At 40.1% G+C, this 26,966-nt stretch overlaps 1 protein-coding gene across 4 annotated transcripts in view; it reads left to right on the top strand.

Moving 5' to 3' along the window:
• EPSTI1 (epithelial stromal interaction 1) overlaps window positions 1-26,966 on the top strand; it is a gene marked incomplete at its 3' end in the record, with an annotated part of 103,424 nt that overhangs the window by 52,308 nt on the left and 24,150 nt on the right. For 2 of the 4 annotated variants that reach the window (XM_081215079.1, XM_081215078.1), the window contains exons 7-8: window positions 1,699-1,792; window positions 11,000-11,080. In XM_081215079.1, coding sequence (XP_081071205.1) covers window positions 1,699-1,792; window positions 11,000-11,080 — 175 coding nt within the window. Of the gene's footprint in view, window positions 1-1,698; window positions 1,793-10,999; window positions 11,081-13,369; window positions 14,608-26,966 lie in introns of those variants that run through there. The other 2 variants (XM_081215081.1, XM_081215080.1) reach the window with 2 other exon arrangements.

Consider the following 26,966-nt stretch of genomic DNA (forward strand, 5'->3'; position numbering starts at 1 on the left):
GGGGCAGTGATCGTTGGCACAAAGGCCATGCCTCGTGGTTAGCAACCCAGCCAGCTTAGTGCTTGGCGTTGGCAGGTAAGAAGCAACTGTTGGAACACAATGCAGGGCTGCCAGCCTGCTTGGTCTGAAGGTCCTTATTTGCTTATTATCATGGTGCTTCTTTTTCACTGCTTTCTCCTGTTGTCTGCTCTCAGCTAAGGATATTCAGAAATCTCAACCAAACTTCTGGCAATACTCTTCTTTTTGCACTTTTGACTGATGGCTTCATAAAGCCCCAGACAACGGGGCAGCTTCCAGCCTCTGCGACTTCATTAGTCTCCTTGTCTATTCTGGGCAAGATAAGCAATCCTAGACAAATGGGAAGCCTGCTTGTCTCGGCTGCTGAAGCCTTGTGTTTCTCAGGGTTATGTTTGTCGCTTAACTTTCAGCTCTTCCTTTCCCAGCTCAAGCTTCTGACCTTGTTCAAATGCCATGTTCTACCTAAGTAATTATTTGAAGTGATGTTGGCATCTCTTTAACTTCTAATTCCTTTTTTGATTCCCCCCCCACTGGATACCATTTATTTTTACCCAGACCATTTGTGTCTCCTTTGATGCCCATGCCCTAAATGCTTGATAAATTGGACCTTAGCATCAGCCTAAAGTATTAGGGGGAAGCAGAGGGATGACAAGGAAGGAAGCAGAAGGGGAGCAGGCTGCAAGGGTCTGGTGCAGTGTAAGTCTGGCCTTGCTGAGCTATTTGATTGTGAATATGGATTAAGGGAATCAAAATCCCACAAATTACATGGGGAAAGGACAAAGGAACAGAAATTCACCACTGGTAAGCAGAATGGGGCAGTTGTTGCAGTAAGGACTGGGAAACAATTCCAATATTCATGCTTGACATACATGAGGGGAGGAACTGGGATGATGGTGTGGATTTTTAAGGAAAAATCAACTTATTAAAACAGAGGATTCCTCTAGGTCCATCTATCACAGTCTCTCAGAGCTAAAAAGAGATGCCAGAAATACAGACCAGAACTGGCGGTTCTTACCTTCCGTGGAAGGCACAAATCAGGAAGGCACAAATCAAGTATAAAGGGGTATGTGTGCGTGTGTGCGTGTGTGCGTGTGTGCGTGTGTGTGTGTAGGGAGAGGGTCTGCTTCTGCTTTCAGAATTCCAAAGGGGTCCATAACGCATAAATGGTTAAGAGTTATGGATTAGCAGCTCTGTGTATGCTGAGAGTAGTCAAAGCATGAGTAGTCAAAGTGAGGTGACTAGGAGAGAGACCCCTGGAGGATGAAGGGCCTAATATGACACCAGTGTGGAGTGAGCTGTTGTAGGGGAGGGATATTCCACAGCCCTACAGTGAAGTCTGAGTGTCACGCTTTAAATGTTCAGATAGGAAATTAGGGCCCCATACTGTGGAACCTGAGAGGACATTTATCTCCATGTCAAAGTACACGAAGCAGAAAAAAATGAAATCATAGGTTCATATTCCACAAACCTAGTTTTACATTTTTCAAACTATGAATGCAGTCTTGCAATAGCATTTTGTTTTGGTTTTCTACTCTACCGTGTCCGCAAACTCACCTTTTGTTCTACCTAGGACACTTTTAGTCATCCCCCAATAAAAGTCTAGGCTAGTACCCAAAGGCACAATAAATAATGATAGTTCTACTTTTACGAAGGCACTAACACCTATTTGGGTTGTGCTAGCAAAACTGCTGAGTTCTTGAGAAGACTCGACACACAGTCGCCACACAGAGGTACCTGTCCAGTGGCTGTTTGTGACCCACAATCTTCAGCTTGGGTAAGTGGAACGTCATTCAGGGTGCCATCTGGCACTTTTTAAAGTGGATGAAGATTAAGGGCAGAGAGTGACCTGTACAGCATAGAATTTTGGAAGTAAAGGCAGGCGATCTGAGCTGAAACTTTGACCTCAACTATTGTCTCAGCTGTAAAACAATGCTTGTACTTGTTGCCAACATTATGGACTGAACATCAGCCTCTGAAAAACCTTTGATCTCACCCAGTCATCCGTCCATCTATCCATCCCTCAAATTTTTATGTTTATATAAGGTCTACCAAGCACATACAATTTCTGCCTGGAAGGACCTTAGTCAAGTGAAGGAGAGAACCAGGTATAAAGCAGAGTGGTGAGTGTAGAGCATGTAGCAGTTGGAAAGCTGAAGCTTAAAAGATGAGTCAGAAGAGAGTCATTCCAGGTGTCAGAAATTAGAAGCAAGAATTAAGGTATAATGGCAAGAAAAAGCATGGCTGTGTTAGGGATGAGTTTTGTATAGCCACAGTCTAGAAGGGCAAGCTAGAAGGCTGGAGAAGAAATCAGTAGCCATGAGGAGAGTTTCCCATTTGTGGCACTCTGGGATGGTTCACTGTGTGGGCTGTCTTGGGTAGTGCAGGATTTGTAGCATCCCTGACCCCGGGTACAAGATGCTATCAGCAACTCCCGGACATTGAGGTTCCAGAGATGCCCCACACAGGAAGCTCATGATGCTTCTGGTAGAACACCACTGCCGACATGTACATGCCACATTGGAAAACTTGAACCTCATTCTGTCAGTACTGAAGGTCCTGAAAGGTTTTAAACAGGAAAGCCTCAAGGTCAGATTTGCATTTTAGCTGGATCACTGGTAACCAGGTGAAGGATGGGTCTGAAGTAACAGAGAGGTCTCTGAGGCTTCTCTATTAGCCTAGGCAAGCAATGATGAAGACTTGAAGTAAGGTGGTGGGTGAGAGGATGGAGATGAGAGTGCAGGTCAGAGAACCACTTAGGAGGTGAACAAGGCAGGGCTTGGTTACTGACTGACCAACTGGGGGCAAGGAAGTAGTGTCATTAAGGATGACCATGGGAAAGGGTTGTAGTTGAAAGAAGAGATTGGTTTAAGTTTTAAAAAGTCTTAGCTTTTCAGGGTTTGGGCAGGTAAATGAGAGGTTTTTAGAGACATCTGATCTTCCTCTCCACCCAGCGCCTTTTCTCTTTAGTGACCACATTTTAAAATGTCAGGAAGACATTAGGACACTTCTTGGGAGAAAGTCATTCTCCTCTTACCTACAAACCTCTAAATGCTTCTTCTTTTTTCCGTGCTTCTAAGGCGGTGTTCCAAAGTCCAAATTTACTAGTGTGGGCTCCACAAGTCACATCAAATCCATCATCCCCCTCCCCTCATTGCAGGGTGCTGGAGGAAGGAGCTGAGAAGCTGTAGGTAGTAGCATTAAACCCCGTGTACAGACACTCCATGACATCTGTCTGGATAGCCTTTTCATGATGGGGGAGGGGAGGGAAAACAGGAGTTGGCTAGCTTTACCACCTGGGTGTTTGGCTGGCAGGATGGTCTTGATTGCTGTTTGAGGGCTTCTTGAATTCTGTGGTTGAAACACCTGTGTGCTTGCTCTATTGATTTTGGCTCGTTCCTTCAATTTAACAAGATCATCCTGGAATTTTAATAGTGTCTTCCAAGGCATTAGTAATCTCTCCCAGGGCTGCATGTTCTGTGGATTGATTAGTGCCTTAGTCATAAGATCCTCAGAGCTATTAATAGGAAATATGGAGCAGTACTGGCTCCTTACCAACAGCATTCAATAGCTGCTCCCGTTTTGACACCAAACTATCAATAATTTGTGGGTGTTCAATATATTTAACTGACTTTTTACCCACATTGTATTCTTCTCATACTGTCTAATCCATATGCATAGAAGTCCTCAGAGAATGCACTGCAGAACCATTTTTTAATGCTTTAGGAAAATCAAATATGTACATGACACTTCTGTGAGGTTAAAAGGAGACACCTGCAGTTTGCCTTAACTGTGGTCAGTGCACAGAAGGTGAGCACTGCATGGTCTCCATCTAGGTGGGGCGTGAGGAGCCACACTGTCTCAAGTGTTTTAAAACACAATTTAAATTTTACTATATAAGGCAACTTTCCTGAGAAAATTGTTCTTCTTACACTTACTTAAATGTGGGGCTGTCATGGCAGATGGAAATTTAATAAATGCCATATGACGATGTCAGTGAAAAAGACAAGAAAATTCCTGTGGGTGTCACACAAGAGAACTTCAGACAGGAAGAACTTACAGTGTCCACTCACACATGGATGGATATAGTTCTCTGTACTGGGGGTGGGTGTGGAAGCAGAAGTACTAGCATCATCATACCCTCCCCAGTCCTGATCACTGAATGTTTCCAGTTGTACAATTAATGTACAACCCGTCTCTGGTTTGCTTCCCCCTGCCTCTTCTACAGGGACTAGTAATGTTAAAAAAACCTCATCCTGTTGTTCCACTGCCCAGTGGCTCCCTGTATCTTCAGGGATCACGTCAAAGTGCCTTAGCTTAAGCACAAAGCCCTCTCTGCCCTCTGTCCTCCTGTGCCTCCATTCTCCCCTGCCTCCCACAATTCACCTCTCTGCGGTCCTGTGGTCTAGGTCTCTGCTGCTCCAAGTGTGCTCCAGGGACCAGCAGTATAAGCATCACCTGGGAGCTCCAGACCTGAATCAGCCTGCATTTTAACACGGTCCACAGGTGATTTGTGTGCACCTTAATGTTCGAGGAGCACTGCTCTCTAATTCCCGCCTGTCTGGCCATATCCTCTCACTTCCACTACTCTGAACACTCAGTGCAGTTTGCTTTAATTTTTTACCCATGTGTCACGTGACCTTTAAAAAGTCAACACTGAAAGGCATACGTCCCTTGCATCCCTTCAATCCTACCTCCATTTAAATTCTTTAAACTCCTTGTATTACTTTTCCATTGCTGCTGTAATGATTTTTTGCCCATTTAGTGGCTTAAAACAACACAAATGTATTCTCTCGTAGTTCTGGAGGTCAGAAGTCAGACATGAGGATGAAGGGACTGAAGTCAGGGTGTCAGTAGGGCTGGTTCCTTCTGGAGGCTCGAGGGGAAATCAGTTCCTTGCCTCTTCCAGCGTCTCTTGGCTGCCACCATGCTTTGGCTCCTTGGCACGTGGATCACTTTAATCTTGACTTTTCATCCTCACCTCACCTTCTCTCCACACTTTGACCTTCTCGCCTTCCTCTTATAATGACCTTTGTGATTATATTGGTTCCACCTGGATCACACAGGCCCCTATCCTGGTCTCCAGATCCTCAATTTCTGCAAAGTCCCTTTTGCCATATAAAGTATAACATAGGCCCATATCCCGGTCTCCAGATCCGCAATTTCTGCAAAGTCCCTTTTGCCATATAAAGTATAACATGGACAACTTCCAGGGATTAGGACGTGGACATCTTTGGGGGGCCATTATTCATCCCACCACATTCCCTTAGCTGTGTCTTTTGTTATTTGGCTCTGAATATCTGTTAATGTGTATATTGCTATCTCTTGACTAATCAATGTTAGATCTTATTAATTTATTTCCCCCATTCTCCCAATATAATCATTCAGTATTTCAGGCTTTCTTTTATTATGACTCTGAAAATATTTTCTCACTGCCAAGCCAGTTATACTCTACATTTTTTTCCTTTCAAAACTTTGAAAAAATTTCATTTTATTTTTGCATTTTCTTAGTTTCCTTTGAACATTTGATGGCCTTCCTTTAGCTTTTGTGACTGTTCTACAAAGTGCCTCTTGATGAAAATTTCCACACAATTTTCCACTTTGTGCCTGTCAGATAACTTGTCAATTTTGGGTTTCTTTCCCTTCCGGAAATGTCCCTCCTCTCTTCCTCCTCCCCCCTGACTTAACCTGTGCTGGTTGTTCTTTAAGCCTCCTACACAGCTATGGTTCTGGGACTGTCCTTTCATGGAATGACTCCCAACCTCATCTGTACATTGGAATCACCTGGGGGGCTTTGATGTTCCCTGATGCTTGGGTCAGAACCCCTGAGCTCCTGCTGTATTGTGGCCTGGGCTTTAGGCTTTTAAAGCTCCCCAGGTAATTCTACTCTGCAGCCAAGGATGAGAATCACTGCTGTAACATCATCTGGGGAGTTGCTTTTGTTGCTTTTCTGTGTTGGGTTCCCTGATTTCTGGTTCTCTATTTTTTAATTTATTTCTTTTTTTTTGGTGGAGCATATTATTTAGTAGCTTGCCAAGAGAAGATGTATGTTCAAGCCCTGCATGTCTGAAACTGTCTTTATTCAGCCCTCACACTTAGCTTGCAATTTTCTGTTAAGTATTCCAAACTGCAAATAATTTTCCTTTAGCGTTTTGAAGGCATTGCTGTTCTAACTTTGAGTTATTTGTTCCTGAGAAATCCAAGGCCATCTGAATTTCAGTTCTTATATGAGGTCTTTTCTGTGCTTCTCCTGGAAATAATTTAATACCTCCTTTTTTCTGATATTCTGTAATTTCATATTGTGCCTTAGTGGGAGGGTCATTTTTATTCATTTTAAGTCTGGAAACTTATCTCTAGTTTTAGATGATTTTCTTGTGTTATTTCTTTGATTTCTTTCTCTTCATTTTCTCTTTATGGAATTCTTATTATTCAAATCTTAGGCTTCCTTGATTTATCTTCTTTTTTGTAAAAATTTTTTCTCTAATTTACCTTTGACTACTTTTTTCCCCTTACTTCCTGGCATATTGAGCAAAAAAAAACCCAGTCCTTTCTCTCCTGAGTGTCTCCTTTACTCCTGCCCCACTGACACACACACACCACTTCTGAGGCCAGGTGTGTGTGGTGTTTTCCCCACCAAGCAGTCCTACAACACCAGCTGGGTGTCCTACCATTCAACTCAGTTCTGACACTCTCTGCCTGCTGATAGCGTCAGATTCCACAGGGTAAGGACTCAGTCCCACGAGACTGCTCCCCACTTCAGTTGCCAGTCACAAGTGGTAGGTCCCCAGGGTACCTACAACTTCTGTCCAACTTGGCCACAAATCACAAGTTCCCACAACCTGCACCTGGGGTTTACTTAATTTACTAGAGCCACTCACAGAACTCATACTACTATATACTTACTTATGTTTACCAGTTTATTAAAGGATGGATACAGATGAACAGCCAGATGAAGAGATACATAGGGTGAGGTCAGGGAGGGTCCCGAGTGCAGGAGCTTCTGTCCCTATGGAGTTGGGGTGTGGTCACCCTGCTGGTATATGGATATGTTCACCTACCTGACAGTACCCTGAACCCCCATGCCTCTGGGACTTTTATGGAGGCTTCCTCATGTAGGCATGATCAATTATTAATTCCATTTCCAGCTCCTTTTTCCTCTCTGGAGGATGGGGGTTTGAGACTGAAAATTACATACTTCTAATCATGGATCAGTCTTTCTGGTGACCAGCCCCCGTGCAGGAGTCATCCAGGAGCCCATATGGAGTTGACTCAGTAGAACAAAAGATGCTCATTATGGGCTTCCCTGGTGGCACAGTGGTTGAGAGTCTGCCTGCCGATGCAGGGGACACGGGTTCGTGCCCCAGTCCGGGAGGATCCCACATGCCACGGAGCGGCTGGGCCCGTGAGCCATGGCCGCTGAGCCTGTGCGTCTGGAGCCTGTGCTCCGCAGTGGGGGAGGCCACAGCAGTGAGAGGCCCGCGTACCGCAAAAAAAAAAAGATGCTCATTATGCTTTAACCACTTAGGAAATTATGAGGATTTTAAGGAGACCTGAGTCAGGGATGGGGTCAGAGACGAAATATTAGAACAAGAGATGCTCCTAAAGCTCTTACCATTTAGGAAATTACAAAGGTTTTAGGACTTCTATGCTAGGAACTTGGGGCAGATATATGTATATATATACACACACACATACACACACACATATATGATACTATATACAAAATGTGTATAAAAATATACATACTTTTTTGTTATCTCACACATTTTATTGACTTTATCTTCTAAATATTTTACTGGTTTGTCTTTTTGTGGGGAAAGAGGAGATATTTTTAATTTCTAAGAGCTCCTCTCTTCTTTGCTGCTTTTAAAAAATAACAACCTGTTCTTGTTTCATGGATAAGATCACCCTCTATATCTTAGAGGAAACAGTACAGGGAGCAGTAGAAAACTTCAAAGAAGGGGGCCCAGAGGCTCACCGCTTAGTATGTAGGAGCTTACACAATCCTTTCATTCTTGCCCTGGGATATGACCACAGCTGCCTTCTGTACTAGGCCTGTCTGGTTTAGTTGATCCAGAGGATACACTTTTGATTTCCTCTCAAGGCTGGGAGAATTAGCACCTGAATTTTCAGGGTGGAAGCAGACATAGGCACCATCCTTTCATCCAACTGTCTTCCCCAGTAGCTGGTGCATCAATTTCTGGGGCCCCCACATTGTTCTGTGGAAAACGCTGGCTTCTTGTGAGTCCTCTCTCCCCACCCAGCAAGTCTTTAGGTTTGCTCTTTCCTCTCCCAGCCACTTACCATTTCTTCATCTACTTTGTCTTCATAGATTTTTGTCTGGGAATACAGGTTTCTCTTGGGTTTTGAAGCAGGGTTTGTGTTTGTTTCATTTCCTCCTCTGTTTAGGGTAATTTCTGAGAGGAGAATGGAGCAGAAACATATTCACTTCACCATCTTGAAATGGGGACTTAGTGCTTGTCATGGATTGAATTGTGTCCCCTCAAAATTTATATATCGAAGACCTAACCTCCCGTGCTTCAGAATGTGATCTTATTTGTAGATTGGGTCTTTACAGAGGTCAAGTTAAAATGAGATCTAATCCAATAGGAAAGGTATCCTTATAAAAACGGGAAATTTGGACATAGGAACAGACATGTATAGAGGGACGTTGATGTGAGACACGGGGAGAAGACGGTCATCTGTAAGCAAGGAGAGAGGCCTAGCTCCTTCCCTCACAGCCCTCAGAAGGAACCAACCTTGCAGACACCTTGATTTTGGACTTCTAACTTCCATGTGAGGCAATGAATATCTGTTGTTTAAGCCACCCAGTCTGTGGTAATTTGTTATGGCAGCTTGAGCCAACTAATACAATGCCATTTTTCATTTATTCACACAGTGCCCCACCCCGCTTAGTCTGATTCCTACTCTTTAAGACACAACCTAGTGTCACCCAGTTTGAGAAGGTGTCCTTGATCCAGTTTAATTAAATGTCCTTCTTTTTAGCATCCTTTGTCACAATACCTCTCATGATGTCACAATACCTGTAATCATTAGTCTCATTAATCTTTTTGTCTGGCTTCCACACTAGGCTATAAGCACTTGAGGTCTGGGGTCATGTCTGACCACAGTGCTTGTGCATAGGAGGCTGAAATACTGCTTATTGAATGAATATACTATAAGCATAGCTTGTGGGGGAGGATGACTAAAAGTTTATATTTTATTTGAATAACAAAAAATTTATTATTAATATGTTAAATCAATAGTTTATGATAGAAAAATAATGTGAATATGACATAGAAATTTCTGGGACTTAGAACTAAGAAAAATAGTGATCAAAAGTTTTTTTCCCCCTATTTTTTAACAGAAACTTCCTGTCCTGCCCAGGGATCACAGCAAGCATTAGGACTGCAAGTAACTTTGAACTCTTGTAGTTGAGATGCCATGTGACTTCCTAGTTTCTGTGGCCTTTTCATTGACACTTTATGTGTCTAACCATTTTCTTTCCTGACTCAGAAACTAGGACCCATATTTTGATAAAAGAACAGCAAAGTGGTTAAGTTTAAAAGAAAGGTATACAAATAGGTTCCTCAATAAAGTCATCATATCTGCTTTAACTATCTTACTCCTCCTTTTAGTCCCTTGAATATAAGATGTGCCCCCGGCCCCCTTCCCCCATTTCAGATCTTGTATGGAATATTTGTGATAAAAACTAGCCTTCTCTAATATAAAAAGAAGGAGTCATTGGAAAATGACTCCCCCTCCTTTATATCTTATCACAGTCCCCTTGTTTTCAGGATATGGAGACAACAAAGTCCTAGGATATGTGTGCCTGTCTTATGTAGCAGGGTTTGGATATATGTGGGCTTTCTGAACACATCTGGAGCTCCACCTTTCTAATTGGTAGTGCTATAGCTGATACAATTCTGAGAGCCTCTCTTGCTTTCTGGCAAGTGCTTCTTATTATTTGATGGAATATAGGTTTTATAGTGATAGAAATGGGGGAATGAATTAAGAAGTGCTTGAGAAAAATTACGGTAAGAGAAAAGGGGGGATCAGGCTACATAAACTTTATGGATTATTAATTAGTCCAAAGAACTAGGCCTGAAATATGTCACCTGCTGCCATGATGCTGCTGGTAGTTTTATGAGAACAATGGATTTCCTACGCATTAGCTTATCAGGCTGGCCTCTCTGCCTTACAGAGGGTGGGCTACAAATCAATGTGAGGGAGAGAAAGTGACATGAACAGATAGGATACTTGAAATCTCATAAATTCCAGCACACATGGTCTCTGCGCCCATGGGGGGAACCCTGACGTGGAGGGTCACGGGGACTGAAGGACATCTTACCGTGTGTGCTGGCTCTTCTGAGGTTCCCCCTTGAGGTCCTAATTCAGCCAGAAATGATGGCTCCTGTGCTCCTGGACAGGCTTTGCTTTCCCTCTCAGGAACAGAAGTGAACTTCAGGTACAGATTAGGGACGCAAAGACCTAGAGAGAAAGGCATCTCTGGGATTACATGGTATCGATCAGCTGACACGCTGTTTAATAGGATAGCATTAATGAGCAGTAGACATGTCAGTGCTTCTGTAGTCAGTGTCACCATTGCTTGCCTCTGATATTTATCAGCGAGTTGGAATATTCTTGAAAAATATATTTAACTTCCCTCTGATTCAAATCCTTCTCATTAGAAAGAATAAACTATGTTGATTATCTCTGAGGGGATATTTTTAAAGCTTAATGAAACATTTAGATCACCCTTTAAAATGTGCTGGATGATTGTGCTTATACTCACCTTCTTTTTGTGTATCCCAAGGGGCGTCTGCAGACATATGCATAAATCACTCAGTAAGCAAATGTATATGGAGAGCTTACTATATGCTTAGTATGAGGTTAACTTTTTAGAACCAGACCCATGATAGGCAGACCGGTACATTGTTGTGATGCTTTTTTCCCATGATATTTTTTTCCTATACCATTATAGGCCAGAAGACAGGCTTATACGGATTCTAAAAGGGAAGAAACTAAAAAATTGCAAAAGATGAAGGACGAACACCGCCAGAAGGTATTCAAAGACCCAATTAGCCACTGCTAATTATTTGCCTGGGGTACTAGATAATTTTGAAGGGTTTTGGAACAGAAATCCTTACATACATGAAAATCCCGAAAAAAAACCCCACAGGTGTTAAAAATGGTGAGATGTGAATGTGTTTTAAGAGTATGGTGGTGTGGTGGCTCCTTCTGGTGAAAACTCTCATGATACTTAGCCTCATGGGGCTACAGTGTGTCTGCTGTAGTTGGTGCCAGCATCTCATGGAGAAGATGATAGAAAATTTGGGAACTTGTGATCTACAAAACATAACCAATGCCATGCCATTTTTTAAACCAAAGATACATGATATTGCAGATAGTGTCCAGAGACTACTATAATGCATAACAAACAAAGCAGGCATACAAAATCATGAAACTGGCTTAAATGTTCATCTAAAAATATACATAGAATGAAAAGTAAGGATACTCTACACATATACAAATATGTGAGGCATTCCAAACAAAACATAAAATTCCAAATAAAGCGAGCAACAGAAGTCAGTGAAATGAATACAGAACCTCCTAATAAAAGTACTTAAAGGGTAATCCTTATTAGAATATGAAATTTCTGGCATGTAACTAAAAACAGTGTTGTGACTTAATGGTCATACCTGCCTTTGATATGTAGGCTCAGTGGTGCCAGAGGCTCCTCAACAAGGGCTGGGAGTGATGGGGAAGATGGGAGTCAGCTCCAAGGGGCCACTTCATTCCAGGTCCTTTAAAAAAGCAAAATAAATTATTCAGCTAGTTGAAGACCATTATATTCCCCATCATTTTTATTTTCCAACTTTTTTCTTGCTGTGTTTGTGGTGATAGCCTGTCATTTCTTCCAGAATATCTTTTTAAAAAAAATAAATTAATTTTTTTATTTTTGGCTGTGTTGGGTCTTTGTTGCTGTGCACGGGCTTTCTCTAGTTGTGGTGAGCGGGGGCTACTCTTCGTTGCAATGCGCGGGCTTCTCATTGTGGTGCATTCTCTTGTTGTGGAGCACAGGCTTTAGGCACGCGGGCTTCAGTAGTTGTTGCACATGGGCTCAGTAGTTGTGGCTCGCGGGCTCCAGAGCACAGGCTCAGTAGTTGTGGCGCACGAGCTTAGCTGCTCCATGGCATGTGGGATCTTCCCAGGCCAGGGCTTGAACCCGTGTCCCCTGCATTGGCAGGTGGATTCTTAACCACTGTGGCACCAGGGAAGCCCTCTTCCAGAATTATCTCTTAAATCTGTTTCTTTAATTATACAGTTAACTGAATTCTAACTCCCATTCTGAGTTCCTCGATTTCATTTAATTTGGTTTTTTTCCCTTATGTCTTTGTTGCACAAGGTAACTTATTATAGCAATTGTGTGTGGAAATCATATTATGAAATATGTACTAATTGTTGTTGCTGTAATTTGACCCTTTTGAGTGCTACCCTCCTCCCAAAAGTGGTCAACTTCTTACTCTTTCATAATTTCATCCAGCATACGATATAAATGACTGTGTCGCTGAGCTGTTTTGTGCATAGTACATAGTAATTAAATTGTTGAAAGAAATAATGTAAGTTGCCAATTTAGTTATTAAGCTACTATATAAGCAATAAAGAAACCAGGAAGCATTTTTATCCCTTGGTGTTTAACACATTTTTTTTCTTCTGACAAAGGCCTCATATTGAAATCCACAATTAAAGAAGCAATGTTACAGTAAGATTCTAGTAATTAGCATGTGGAAACTAAATTTGGTATACACTCATGTTGTATTTTCAGTAATGTCTGTTAAATCACATGAAGTGTTTCTGTGATCTTTTAACTTATTCCTACGTCCTGAGGTACTTAGATACCAAGGAAGGTGTTGTGAAATCAGTGTAGATACGATTTACTTTAAAATAACTTTTAGTGAATTTTAAATAGTGTTTTATAAAGTTTGGTGTATATATTTAGAATGTGAAAACCATTAAAAGTAGAACATTTTACAAAGAGAATGCTCAACAGATTAGAAAATCAGATCTGGGATTTAATTTTCAGGTTGAGCAGTTACTTTAAGCAGTGAAAATTAAGTTTTTTATTTCTTAATCTTGTTTTTCTTCTGGAGTTAGACAAATATTGATACATACATATTTTCTGGTTATTGATTAAACATATTTTTTTACATAAATTATTTCCCTTTACTTACTGAAGCTTTCAGTAAAATGAATCACGAGCGTATAGATAATTCCATCACTAGGGACTTCAATAAGGGTAGAATACATAAGGATATTTACCTTGTTTTTGCTTCTCTCCCTTTTTGCTCAGTCTGTTGTTGTTAGAAAATGTCCCCTGGAGGCATTTCCTGGCTGGTAGAGTCTGTTACTCCTTTCACTTCAATGGTTTACCTTAAGAAAACAAGAAGAATCATGTTTATGGTAGGAAGATACAGAAAATAACACATTTGAATAAACCTACCTAGGGAGACAAACGACCTGTATGCAGAAAACTATAAGACACTGATGAAAGAAATTAAAGATGATACCAGCAGATAGAGAGATATACCATGTTCTTGGATTGGAAGAATCAATATTGTGAAAATGACTATACTACCCAAAGCAATCTTACAGATTCAATACAATCCCTATCAAACTACAAATGGTATTTTTCACAGAAGTAGAACAAAAAAATGTTAAGATTTGTATGGAGACACAAAAGACCCCGAATAGCCAAAGCAGTCTTGAGGGGAAAAAAGTAGAGCTGCAGGAATCAGACTCCCTGACATCAGACTATACTACAAAGCTACAGTAATCAAGACAATGTGGTACTGGCACAAAAACAGAAATATAGATCAATGGAACAAGATAGAAAGCCCAGAGATAAACCCACGCACCTGTGGTCAACTAATCTATGACAAAGGAGGCAAGGATATACAGTGGAGAAAAGACAGTCTCTTCAATAAGTGGTGCTGGGAAAACTGGACAGCTACATGTAAAAGAATGAAATTAGAACACTCCCTAACACCATACACAAAAATAAACTCAAAATGGATTCGAGACCTAAATGTAAGACTGGACACTATAAAACTCTCAGAGGAAAACATAAGAAGAAGCCTCTTTGACATAAATCACAGCAAGATCTTTTCTGATCCACCTCCTAGAGTAATGGAAATAAAAGCAAAAATAAACAAATGGGACCTAATGAAACTTCAAAGCTTTTGCACAGCAAAGGAAACCATACACAAGACGAAAAGACAATCCTCAGAATGGGAGAAAATATTTGCAAACAAATCAATGGACAAAGGATTAATTTCCAAAATATATAAACAGCTCATGCAGCTCAATATTAAAAAAAACCAACCCAATCCAAAAATGGGCAGAAGACCTAAATAGACATTTCTCCAAAGAAGAAATACAGATGGCCGAGAAGCACATGAAAAACTTCTCAACATTGCTAATTATTAGAGAAATGCAAATCAAAACTACAATGAGGTATCACCTCACAGCAGTTAGAATGGGCATCATCAGAAAATCTACAAACAACAAATGCTGGAGAGGGTGTGGAGGAAAGGGAACCCTCTTGCACTGTTGGTGGGCATGTAAATTGATACAGCCACTATGGAGAATAGTAGGGAGTTTCCTTAAAAAAGTAAAAATAGAATTACCATATGATCCAGCAATCCCACTACTGGGCATATACCCAGAGTAAACCATAATTCAAAAAGACACATGCACCCCAATGTTCATTGCAGCACTATTTACAACAGCCAGGTCATGGAAGCAACCTAAATGCCCATCGACAGACGAATGGATAAAGAAGAAATGGTACATATATATAATGGAATATTACACAGCCATAAAAAGGAACGAAATTGGGTCATTTGTTGAGACGTGGATGGATCTAGAGACTGTCCTACAGAGTGAAGTAAGTCAGATAGAGAAAAGCAAATATCGTATATTAACGCATATATGTGGAACCTAGAAAAATGTTACAGATGAACCAGTTTACAGGGCAGAAATTGAGACCCAGATGTAGAGAACAAACGTATGGACACCAAGTGAGGAAAGCTGCGGGGGTGAGGGGTGGGCGTGGTGGTGTGATGAATTGGGCGATTGGGATTGACATGTATACACTGATGTGTATAAAATGGATGACTAATAAGAACCTGCTGTATAAAAAATAAATAAAATTCAAAAAAAAGAATCACGTTTATGGTTGGAAGATACAGAAAATAACACATTTGCATCATTGCATCTATTCATGTGTCTGTTCATTCCATTCATTCAACAAGTATTTACTGAACACCTGCTGTGGAGTAACTGGAGAGTAGATTCTCTCGGTTAAGTTGGGGTGACAGCACATGGATCCTGTCCTGTATGTCCCTGCCTTTCACATTCTTACATTACTCTGGTCTCTGGGGACAGTAGGTTCTTCCTTAAGTTTAACTTCTCAGTATTTTACATTGGATTCAATTCCCTCTTCTAGAAATTTACTTACACTTCCTTTTCCAACCTATACCTTCAGTATATTCTTCTCCACGGACTACTACGTTTTTTGTCAACAAACATGCTTACTCTTGCCATTCTAAATAAAGAAGCCAACCAACTCCTTCCTTGATTGTGCTATCCTCAGAGCTAACACCTTTTCTGCTTCTACCAAAAAAAAAAGGGGGGGGGACAAAGGTAATATTACGTAATCATACCTTTATTGCCCACTTTGTCCTTAATGCTTTATGTTCTGGTTTATATTCATAAATGTTCTTACTGAAACTGCTCTCTAAAGGTAAAATCCCTTCTGAACATTCAATTCAGTGGTCTTTTTGCAATCCCTCTATCCCTGTAACTCTGACATTATTTAACACCATATAAAGCTTTCCTTTTCTGGCATTTTTTTTACTTTATTATTTTGGTTGATCTATCTCAGAGTAATCCATCCCAGTATTCATCCATCCATCCATCCATCCTGTCAACAAACATGTATTGAGCTCCTATTATGCACTGAACCTTCTGCAAGATGCTGGAGCTCCAATTAGAAACAGGATAGACAAGGTCCCTGCTCTCCTGAATTTTACTTTTTCATGGAGAAGATGGACAAAAGGAGACAAATAAAAACATTGCACTTTTATTTTATAGTGATTAATCAGTTGGTAGTAATTAATGCTACACAAGAAAAAATTGTGTGTTGTGATAACTTCAGAGTGGTGTATCAAATATTGTCGATTGCCTAATTCTCTCCTAAAACCCTGTTTTTTTCCTTCATGTATTCATCCTACTTAGCATAGCCTGTGTTTCTGAGAAGTCAGAAGAAATGAGTCCAGGGATCCATTTGCAAATGGTCTAACTGATCATGGAAATTCTATTCTCCTTAACTATGATTGGTTCAGCCACTGATATGGGAAGTAGTTCCAACCAATAAGACTTATGAGAAGCCTGCCTTTCAGTACAGATTTTTATTAATATGTAATATACTACTCTTCCCATTTAGTGATTTTTGGCTTTATGTTTTTGATCTTTTAATTTTGTCTGATTCTAATATATTTTTCTGCCATCCTTCTTGTTAGAACTTATGTGGCAATTTCTTTTTCCATCACTTAAAAATTTAACCCCTGTGTGTCACTTGGCTTAAATTAGATTTCTAGTGACAAAAATAGCTGATTTTCCTTTTACCCAATTTCGTAGTCTCTTTTAATATATTCTCATTTATTGTGATTGCTAGTGTATTTGCACATATTCTTGCTACATAATTTACTTTTTTTCCCTAATATCTTTATCGGAGTATAATTATTTTACAGTATTGTGTGTTTCTGCTGTATAACAAAGTGAATCAGCTGTATGCATACGTATATCCCCATATCCCCTCCCTCTTGCGTCTCCCTCCCACCCTCCCTATCCCACCCCTCTAGGTGGTCGCAAAGCACTGAGCTGATCTCCCTGTGCTATGCAGCTGCTTCCCACTAGCTATTTTACATTTGGTAGTGTATATATGTCCATGCCACTCTCTCACTTTGTCTCAGCTTACCCTTCCCCCTCCCCATGTCCTCAAATCCATTCTCTACATCTGGGTCTTTATTCCTGTCCTGCCCCTAGGTTCATCAGAACCATTTTTTTTTTTTTAGATTCCATATATATGTGTTAGCATATGGTATTTGTTTTTCCCTTGCTGACTTCACTCTGTATGACAGACGCTAGGTCCATCCACCTCACTACAAATAACACAATTTCATTTCTTTTTATGGCTGAGTAACATTGCATTATATATATGTGTGCCACACTTCTTTATCCATTCATCTCTCGATGGACTCTTAGGTTGCTTCCATGTCCTGGCTATTGTAAATAGTGATGCAGTGAATATTGTGGTACATGACTCTTTTTGAATTATGGTTTTCTCAGGTTATATGCCCAGTAGTGGGACTGCTGGGTCACATGGTAGTTCTATTTTTAGTTTTTTAAGAAACCTCCATACTGTTCTCCATAGTGGCTGTATCAATTTACGTTTCCACCAAAGGTGAAAGAGGGTTCCCTTTCCTCCACACCCTCTCCAGGATTTATAGTTTGTAGATTTTTTGATGATGGCCATTCTCACTGGTGTGAAGTGATATCTCATTGTAGTTTTGGTTTGCATTTCTCTAATGATTATTGATGTTGAGCATCTTTTCATGAGTCAGTTGGCAATCTGTATATCTTCTTTGGAGAAATGTCTGTTTAGGTCTTCTGCCCATTTTTGGATTGGGTTGTTTGGTTTTTTTGATATTGAGCTGCATGAGCTGCTTGTATATTTTGGAGATTAATCCTCTGTCAGTTGTTTCGTTTGAAAATATTTTCTCCCATTCTGAGCATTGTCTTTTTGTCTTTTTTATGGTTTCCTTTGCTGTGCAAAAGCTTTGACGTTTCATTAGGTCCCATTTGTTTATTTTTGTTTTTATTTCTGTTTCTCTAGGAGGGGGGTCAAAAACGATCTTGCTGTCATTTATGTCATAGAGTGTTTTGCCTGTGTTTTCCTCTAGGAATTTTATAGTGTCTGGCCTTACATTTAGGTCTTTAATCCATTTTGAGTTTATTTTTCTGTATGGTATTAGGTGGTGTTCTAATTTCATTCTTTTACATGTGGCTGTCCAGTTTTCCCAGCCACTTATTGAAGAGGCTGTCTTTTCTTCATTGTATACTCTTGCTTCCTTTGTCAAATATAAGGTGACCATATGTTCGTGGGTTTATCTCTGGGCTTTCTATCCTGTTCCATTGATCTATATTTCTGTTTTTGTGCTAGAACTATACTATCTTGATTACTGTAGCCTTGTAGTATAGTCTGGGGTCTGGGAGCCTGATTCCTCCACCTCCACTTTTCTTTCTCAAGATTGCTTTGGCTATTCGGGGTCTTCAGTGTTTCCATGCAAATTGTGAAGTTTTTTGTTCTAATTCTGTGAAAAATGCCATTGGTATTTCGATAGGGGTTGCATTGAATTTGTAGATTGCTTTGGGTAGTATAGTCATTTTCACAGTGTTGATTCTTCCAATCCAAGAACATAGTATATCTCTCCATCTGTTTGTGTCATCTTTAATTTCTTTCATCAGTGTCTTATAGTTTTCTGCATACAAGTCTTTTGTCTCCTTAGGTAGATTTATTCCTAGGTATTTTATTCTTTTTGCTGCAGTGGTAAATGGGAGTGTTTCCTTAATGTCTCTTTCAGATTTTTCATCATTAGTGTACAGGAATGCAAGAGATTTCTGTGCATTGATTTTGTATCCTGCTACTTTACCAAATTCATTGATTAGCTCTAGTAGTCTTCTGGTAGCATCTTTAGGATTCTCTATGTATAGTATCATGTCATCTGCAAATAGTGACAGTTTTACTTCTTCTTTTCCTATTTGGATTCCTTTTATTTCTTTTTCTTCTCTGATTGCTGTGGCGAAAACTTCCCAAACTATGTTGTATAATAGTGGTGAGAGTGGGAAACCTTGTCTTGTTCCTGATCTTAGAGGAAATGGTTTCAGTTTTTCACCATTGAGAATGATGTTGGCTGTGGGTTTGTCATATATGGCTTTAATTATGTTGAGGTAAGTCCTCTCTATGCCTAGTTTCTGGAGGGTTTTTATCATAAATCGGTGTTGCATTTTGTCACAACCTTTTTCTGCATCTATTGAGATGATCATATGGTTTTTCTCTTTCAATTTGTTAATATGGTGTATCACATTGATTGATTTGCATATACTGAAGAATCCTTGCATTCCTGGGGTAAACCCCACTTGATCATAGTATATGATCCTTTTAATGTGCTGTTGGATTCTGTTTGCTAGTATTTTGTTGAGGATTGTTGCATCTATGTTCATCAGTGATATTGGCTTGTAGTTTTCTTTCTTTGTGACATCTTTGTCTGTTTTTGTATCAGGGTGATGCTGGCCTCGTAGAATGAGTTTGGGAGTGTTCCTCCCTCTGCTATATTTTGCAAGAGTTTGAGGAGGATTGGTGTTAGCTCTTCTCTAAATGTTTGATAGAATTAGCCTGTGAAGCCATCTGGTCCTGGGTTTTTCTTTGTTGGAAGATTTTTAATCACAGTCTCAATTTCAGTGCTTGTGATTGGTCTGTTCATATTTTCTTTTTCTTCCTGGTTCAGTGTTGGAAGGCTGTGCTTTTCTAAAAATTTGTTCATTCCTTCCAGGTTGTCCACTTTATTGGCATATAGTTGCTTGTAGTAATCTCTCATGATCCTTTGTATTTCTGCAGTGTCAGTTGTTACTTCTCCTTTTTCATTTCTAATTCTACTGATTTGAGCCTTCTCCCTTTTTTCTTGATGAGTCTGGCTAATGGTTTATCAATTTTGTTTATCTTCTCAAAGAATCTGCTTTTAGTTTTATTGATCTTTGCTATCGTTTCCTTCATTTCTTTTTCATTTATTTCTGATCTGATCTTTATGATTTCTTTCCTTCTGCTAACTTTGGGGTTTTTTTTGTTGTTGTTGTTCTTTCTCTAATTGCTTTAGGTTTAAGGTTAGGTTGTTTGAGATGTTTCTTGTTTCTTGAGGTAGGATTGTATTGCTATAAGCTACCCTCTTAGAACGCCTTTTACTGCATCCCATAGGGTTTGGGTCATTGTGTTTTCATTGTCATTTGTTTCTAGGTATTTTTTATTTCTTCTTTGATTTCTTTAGTGTTCTCTTGGTTATTCAGTAGTGTATTGCTTAGCCTCCATGTGTTTGTACTTTTTGCAGTTTTTTTCCTGTAATTGATATCTAGTCTCATAGAGTTGTGGTTGGAAAAGATATTTGATATGATTTCAATTTTCTTAAATTTAACAGGGCTTGATTTGTGACCCAAGATATGGTCTATCCTGGAGAATGTTCCATGAGCGCTTGAGAAGAAAGTGTATTCTGTTGTTTTTGGATGGAATGTCCTGTAAATATCAATTAAGTGCATCTTGTTTAATGTGTCATTTAAAGCTTGTGTTTCCTTATTTATTTTCATTTTGGATGATCTGTCCATTGGTGAAAGTTGGGTGTTAAAGTCCCCTACTACGATTGTGTTACTATCGATTTCCTCTTCTATGGCTGTTAGCATCTGCCGTATGTATTGAGGTGGTTCTGCGGTGGGTGCATAAATATTTACAGTTGTTCTATCTTCTTCTTGGATTGATCCCTTGATCATTATATAGTGTCCTTCCTTGTCTCTTGTAATAGTCTTTATTTTAAAGTCTATTTTGTCCAATATGGAATTGCTACTCCAGCTTTCTTTTGATTTCTATTTGCATGGAATATCTTTTTCCATCCCCTCACTTTCAGTCTGTATGGGTCCCTAGGTCTGAAGTGGGTAGACAGCATATGTATGGGTCTTGTTTATGTATCCATTCAGCCAGTCTATGTCTTTTGGTTGGAGCTTTTAAGCCATTTACATTTAAGGTAATTATCCATATGTATGTTCCTATTACCATTTTCTTAATTGCTTTGGGTTTGTTTTTGTAGGTCTTTTCCTTCTCTTGTATTTCCTGCCTAGAGAAGTTCCTTTAGCATTTGTTGTAAAGCTGGTTTGGTGGTGATGAATTCTCTTAGCTTTTGCTTGTGTGTAAAGGTTTTAATATCTCCTTCAAATCTGAATGAGATCCTTGCTGGGTAGGGTAATCTTGGTTGTTGGTTCTTCCCTTTCATCACTTTAAATATGTCCTGCCAGTCCCCTCTGGCTTGCAGAGTTTCTGCTGAAAGATCAGCTGTTAACCTTATGGGGATTCCCGTGTATGTTATTTGTTGGTTTTCCCTTGCTGTTTTTAACATTTTTTCTTTGTATTTAATTTTTGATGGTTTGATTAATGTGTGTCTGGTTGTGTGTCTTTGGGTTTATCCTTATGGGACTTTCTGTGCTTCCTGGACTTGACTATTTCCTTTTCCATGTTAGGGAAGTTTTCGACTACAAGTCTTCAACTGTATTCTCAGACACTTTCTTTTTGCCTTCTTCTTCTGGGACCCCTATAATTTGAATGTTGGTGTGTTTAATGTTGTCCCAGAGGTCTCTGAGACTGTCCTCAATTCTTTTCATTCTTTTTTTTTTTTTTTTGCTCCCTGGAATTTATTTCCACCCTTTTATCTTCCAGGTCACTTATCCATTCTTCTGCCTCAGTTATTCTGTTATTGATTCCTTCTAGAGTATTTTTTATTTCAGTTATTGTGTTGTTCATCACTGTTTGTTTGCTCTTTATTCCTTCTAGATTTTCGTTAGATGTTTCTTGTATTTTCTCCATTATGTTTCCGAGATTTGGATCATCTTTACTATCATTACTCTGAATTATTTTTCAGGTAGGTTGCCTATTCATCTTCATTTATTTGGTCTTGTAGGTTTCTACCTTGCTTCTTTTTCTGTAACGTATGTTTTTGTCATTTCATTTTTTTTTCTTTTGATGGGTGATGCTATATTCCTGTCTTTCTGGTTGTTTGGCCTGAGACGTCCAGCATTGGAGTTTGCAGGCAGTTGGATAGAGCTGGATCTTGGTGCTGAGATGAGGACCTCCTGGTTGATATTCCCTGGTTTCTGAGGTTCTCTGTTAGTCCAGCAATTTGGACTTTGAGCTCCCACCACAGGATCTTGGGCATGACCTCCAGCCTGGGAACCAAGATCCTGCAAGCTTCATGGCATGGTAAAAAAAAAAAAAAAAGAAGAAGAAGAAGAAAGAAAGAAAAAAGGAGCAGTAAAATATCAAAGAATTAAAATAGAAAGTAAAATTAGAAAGATAAAAAATGTATTATGAAAAAAAACTATAATTGAAACAACTGCAACAAGGTAAAATAAAACCACAACAGTGCTTCCCTGGTGGTGCAGTGGTTGAGTGTCCGCCTGCTGACGCAGGGGACATGGGTTCGTGCCCTGGTTCGGGAAGATCCCACATGCCGCAGCGCGGCTGGGCCCATGAGCCATGGCTGCTGAGCCTGTGCGTCTGGAACCTGTGCTCTGCAATGGGAGAGGCCACAACAGTGAAAGGCCCACATACCACAAAAAACAAAACAAACAAAAAAAAACACAACGGAAAAAAGAAAAAAAAAAAAACCACGGGAGGAAAAACATGCCAAAAGGAGAGTACAATCACAAAGTATAAAGAATTAAATAAAATTGGAAAAGTAAAAGATTTATTAGGAAAAATAAAAATATAAAAGAATCAACAATGAATCAACAAGGTAAAACAGAACCCTAATCTAAAAGAGGAAAAAAAAAAAAGCCTTGGCTATGGAGGTGGAGTTTGGGGGGGGTTGAAGTTAGGCAAGGGTGGGGTTTAGGGTGGGGTGGGACCTAGATGGGTAGAGGGGTGACCTTGAAGCATGGGGCAGGGCCTCTGCTTAGGACCTGCACGTAAGGGGAAAGGCCAGATGTCGAAAGCAGGGCCTCTGGAGTTTGGAGTTCCCGAGTTTGGAGGTAGGGCCCTGAGTGAGGTTGTGTGGGTGGGGTTTAGCCCCAGTGCATTGGAGGGGGTCTCAGAGGAGGTCTCCAATTGTAGAGGTGGGGCCCTGGGTGGGGGTGTAGGGGTGGGGCTTGGGCTCTGCATGGCAGGAGGGAGGCTCTGAGGGCAGAGGATTAGGCCTGGGAGCCCAACAGGCTTCCCGGTGACTAATGGACAGGGAAAGCACTGCCCCCGTTCCCTTCCTTTCTTTCACGCCCCTCCCCTACCATGTCCCCCAGGGTCTCCCCCGTCACCACTGGACCCCTAACCGTGGGTGGGTCCCGCTGGATGCAGGAACTCCTCCCCTCCCCCAACCACCCCTCAGGGGTGTCGGTCCTGGAGGTCTGGCCTTTACTTTTGCTCCTCCTTCCTTCCCTCCCACTCCCTCAGGATCCATGGAGGAGGCATAGGTGGGGAGAGGATCAGGCCCAGGATCTCAGCAGGTTCCTGGGGGCCCAAAGGGCAGTGGAAACCTGGCCAAGCTCCCTTTTGATCCTCTGCCCTCCCAATGGTTCCCCAATTTACCCCTTTGGGCGTGGGATGCCTTTCCCTCCCACAGCCGCCCCTCAGGGGCACCAGTCTCGTCCCACCTCCACTTCTCCTCCCCCTTCACTCCCCCCATGCCCCACGTCCTACCCGGTTGCTGAGGGTTCCTCCTGTCCCCTTAGATGTCCGTGGTCCCCCACCGGTGCCTGGTAGGTGCCCTAGTTGTGAGGAGATGCGAATACTGTGTCCTCCTAGTACGCCGTCTTGACTCTGCCCCTCCTACATAATGTACTTTTAACTACATTTTCTTTCATGCTTTCTGTTTTTTATTTTCTTGACTCTGAATTTTCTGTTCCATTTATTTATTTTTCCTCTTTCCTCTCCTTTCCTCCCCATCATAAGAAATTTCACAGTGTTTTTGTTTTAAATTTTGTATGACCTTTGGTTGGCCTATTTAAGCTCAAAATATAAGTCTCACTCCAGTTCAGGGAAATTTCTATTTTCCTTTCACACTTCTTCCCCTGTATTGTCTCTTCTTTCCATTTCTGGGTTATGTATCAAGTGGCTTTCGGAAATTCTAGATGTGTTCTCTATCTCTCTTAATCGTTTTTCTTATACTTCCTGTCTCTTTGGCCTTTTCTGTTGTATTCTGGAAGAAACCTTGAGCTAGATCATCCTGCTCACTACATTATTTCATGAGTGTCCATTCTGCTTATTTGGCACATCCATCAAATTTGTTTATTTACCAAGGTTGCTGACTTACTTTTTCATAACCATGTTCTGTTTTGTAAGTGCAGTAGTCTTTCTGATCTCTTCATTGATGGTAATTATACAACCATTAAAATTTTCTATTTACTATTTTAGCAGTACTTTTTTTCCTTTCCATTTTAAGTTTTATCTCGTGTAGTTTTCTTTTTCGAATGTTTAGTGATTCTTGGTTATCTCCTCAAGTTTCTTTGGGCACACGGCCAAGTGAGACATACAGGAGCCTGTCTTCTGCATGTGGCAGCCTCTTGTTCTCCTAAAGTCAGCAGGTACTGGGACATTGTCCCATTTCTCTGAGCTCAGACACCCTTCCTCCATTCACTGTTACCCAAGGGGCCGTGTCAGTGCTTGCTGCTATGTACGCAAGCGTGGGAGGGGAAGAGCCCACTGCCAGGCTCATCTCAGTGTAGTTCTCCAACTGGTCATCTTCATGACTGCCTCCCAGAGCTCTTTCAGAAACACAGCTAACTCAGCCCTAGTTTATCCTGCAGCTTGTTTCTCCACATAACTTATTTTGTCTCCTTTCTACCTTCTAGGAATTCAAAAATTTTTTTCTGATAGGCTGAGTGCACTTACTGATTTTGCAGGGTTGCTGATTTTATATAGTCATTTGGAAAATAAAAACAAACCCCAAAATGAGAACATACTTAAATTATTCAATGACAGAGAAAATTATCATAGAATACACTAGAAATCATGGTGAGAGCACTTTATGGGGAATGCATTCAAAGCTGTACCCTGAGATGCTCTACTAGAGAAAGAAAAATCATAACTTTAAATCCAATCAGTACTCAAAACAGAAATGAATTAAGTATCCAGCCTAAGAATTTAGAACAAGAACAATAAACTGTACTGAAGGAAGTAATTAAGAACATAAATTAATAACAAAATTTCAAGAAACAGCTGTTATAAAAATCCAACAGCTTGTTCTTTGATAAGGTCAACAAAATGAACAGATCTCTGGTAAGTCTAATGAAGAAAAGATTAGTAAAAATGCACAACTGCATTTCTACTGTTTCTACACAACAGTAGAAATGAGGGGCTAGAACCATAGTTTTAGAAAAGATTAAGTTTATATTACTATAGATAATACTATGCTAATGAATTGAATATGTGGATTAAGTGAATGGTTTTATGAGAAAATGTAAAACTCTAAAATGATTCAAAGAGTTAAAATAAAGACAAATGAAAATGTGAGTGATTTCTAAAATTTTCTGAGAATTACTTCTCCCTAACAAGCTAAACCTGGATAATTTTCCAGGCAAGTTCATTAGAATTTTCAAGGAACAGATTTTCTTTCTATGTTCTACGAATTGTTTCAGAGAAAGGAAAAAGATGAAGTAATTTAGAATTAATATTATTTAACTATCATCCCCATGATGTCACAATCTGGTAAAGGGAGAAGACACACATACACAAACACACACATACACATACAGAGATTTATAGAGATTAACATCTGAAAGAAAATTCTAACTAATGGGATTTTTTTTTCTCTTAAATAATTTACCAAGACATAGTAAGGTTTTTTCTTGGAATGCAAAGATGACTAGCTACATATTATAACTTTTTTTATCATATCACTGCAAATATGGTAGGTCGTGAGAGAAAAAAATTTGACTACCTCTGTAGTTGTAAAAAATGGGCATTGGTAAGTTAAAATCTATCAATTAAAAAAACATACTGAGCTAGAAATAAAATTTTTCTCTTAATATACATATAGTCTTCCAAAGCAATAACCAACATTAATGTCAGTGGTAAAATATTAGAACAGTGAACAACATAAGGGTATTTGCAACCCCTACCACTAACCAGTGTTGTTCTGCAAATTCTAACCTAGTGCTTCTCAATGTTATTTGACGAAAAACTCTTTTTAGTGAAGGGGAAAAAACCTTCAGTTTTGCATGGAACAAGGTTTGGGACTTGTTTTAGTCAACTTGATAAGACAAAAATTAAAAAAGGAGTTTGTCTAATTATTGGAAATAAGTAATTTATAGATGACAGCAATCTGCCCGTACCACCCAAGAGAATCAACTGAAAAATGCTTAGAACAAATGGAGTTAGAGTTGGTTATAAAACATTTATATAAGAATCAACAACTTCCTCAAATATAAGCAAAAAATTAATTAGAAAATAGGGGATAAAAAGATCTCATCAAAAAGCAACTATGGGGACTACCCTGGTGGCACAGAGGTTAAGAATCCACCTGCCAATGCAGGGGACACGGGTTTGAGCCCTGGTTCGGGAAGATCCCACATGCCATGGAACAACTAAGCCCGCGCGCCACAACTACCGAGCCCGTGCACTACATCTGCTGAAGCCTGCATGCTTAGAGCCCATGCTCCGCAACAAGGGAAGCCACTGCAATGAGAAGCCCATGCACCGCAACGAAGAGTAGCCCCCGCTTGCTGCAACTAGAGAAAGCCCGTGCACAGCAACGAAGACCCAATGCAGCTAACAGTAAAATAAATAAATAAATAAAATTAAATAAAATAACAAAAGATTTAAAAAGCAACCATGTAAAAAATTGCTCAATCCCTAAAAAAAAAAAACCCAGCAAAACCCCCCAAACCTAACCCCCCCCCAGAAAACCTGAGAACGTTCCTGTGATCCATTAAAGTCAATTTGAATAAAGTAGAGATGGCTGATGCCCCTGAGTGGTAAAATCAATACTGTAATAACTACAGTTCTATCCAAATTAATTAGTGAGTTAAATGGAGTTCCAATAAATATCTCAATGGAATTTGATGTAGTTTGAAAAACTACA

This window comes from Mesoplodon bidens (genome assembly GCF_964165515.1).
Source record: "Mesoplodon bidens genome assembly, chromosome: 17".
NCBI classification, from domain to species: domain Eukaryota; kingdom Metazoa; phylum Chordata; class Mammalia; order Artiodactyla; family Ziphiidae; genus Mesoplodon; species Mesoplodon bidens.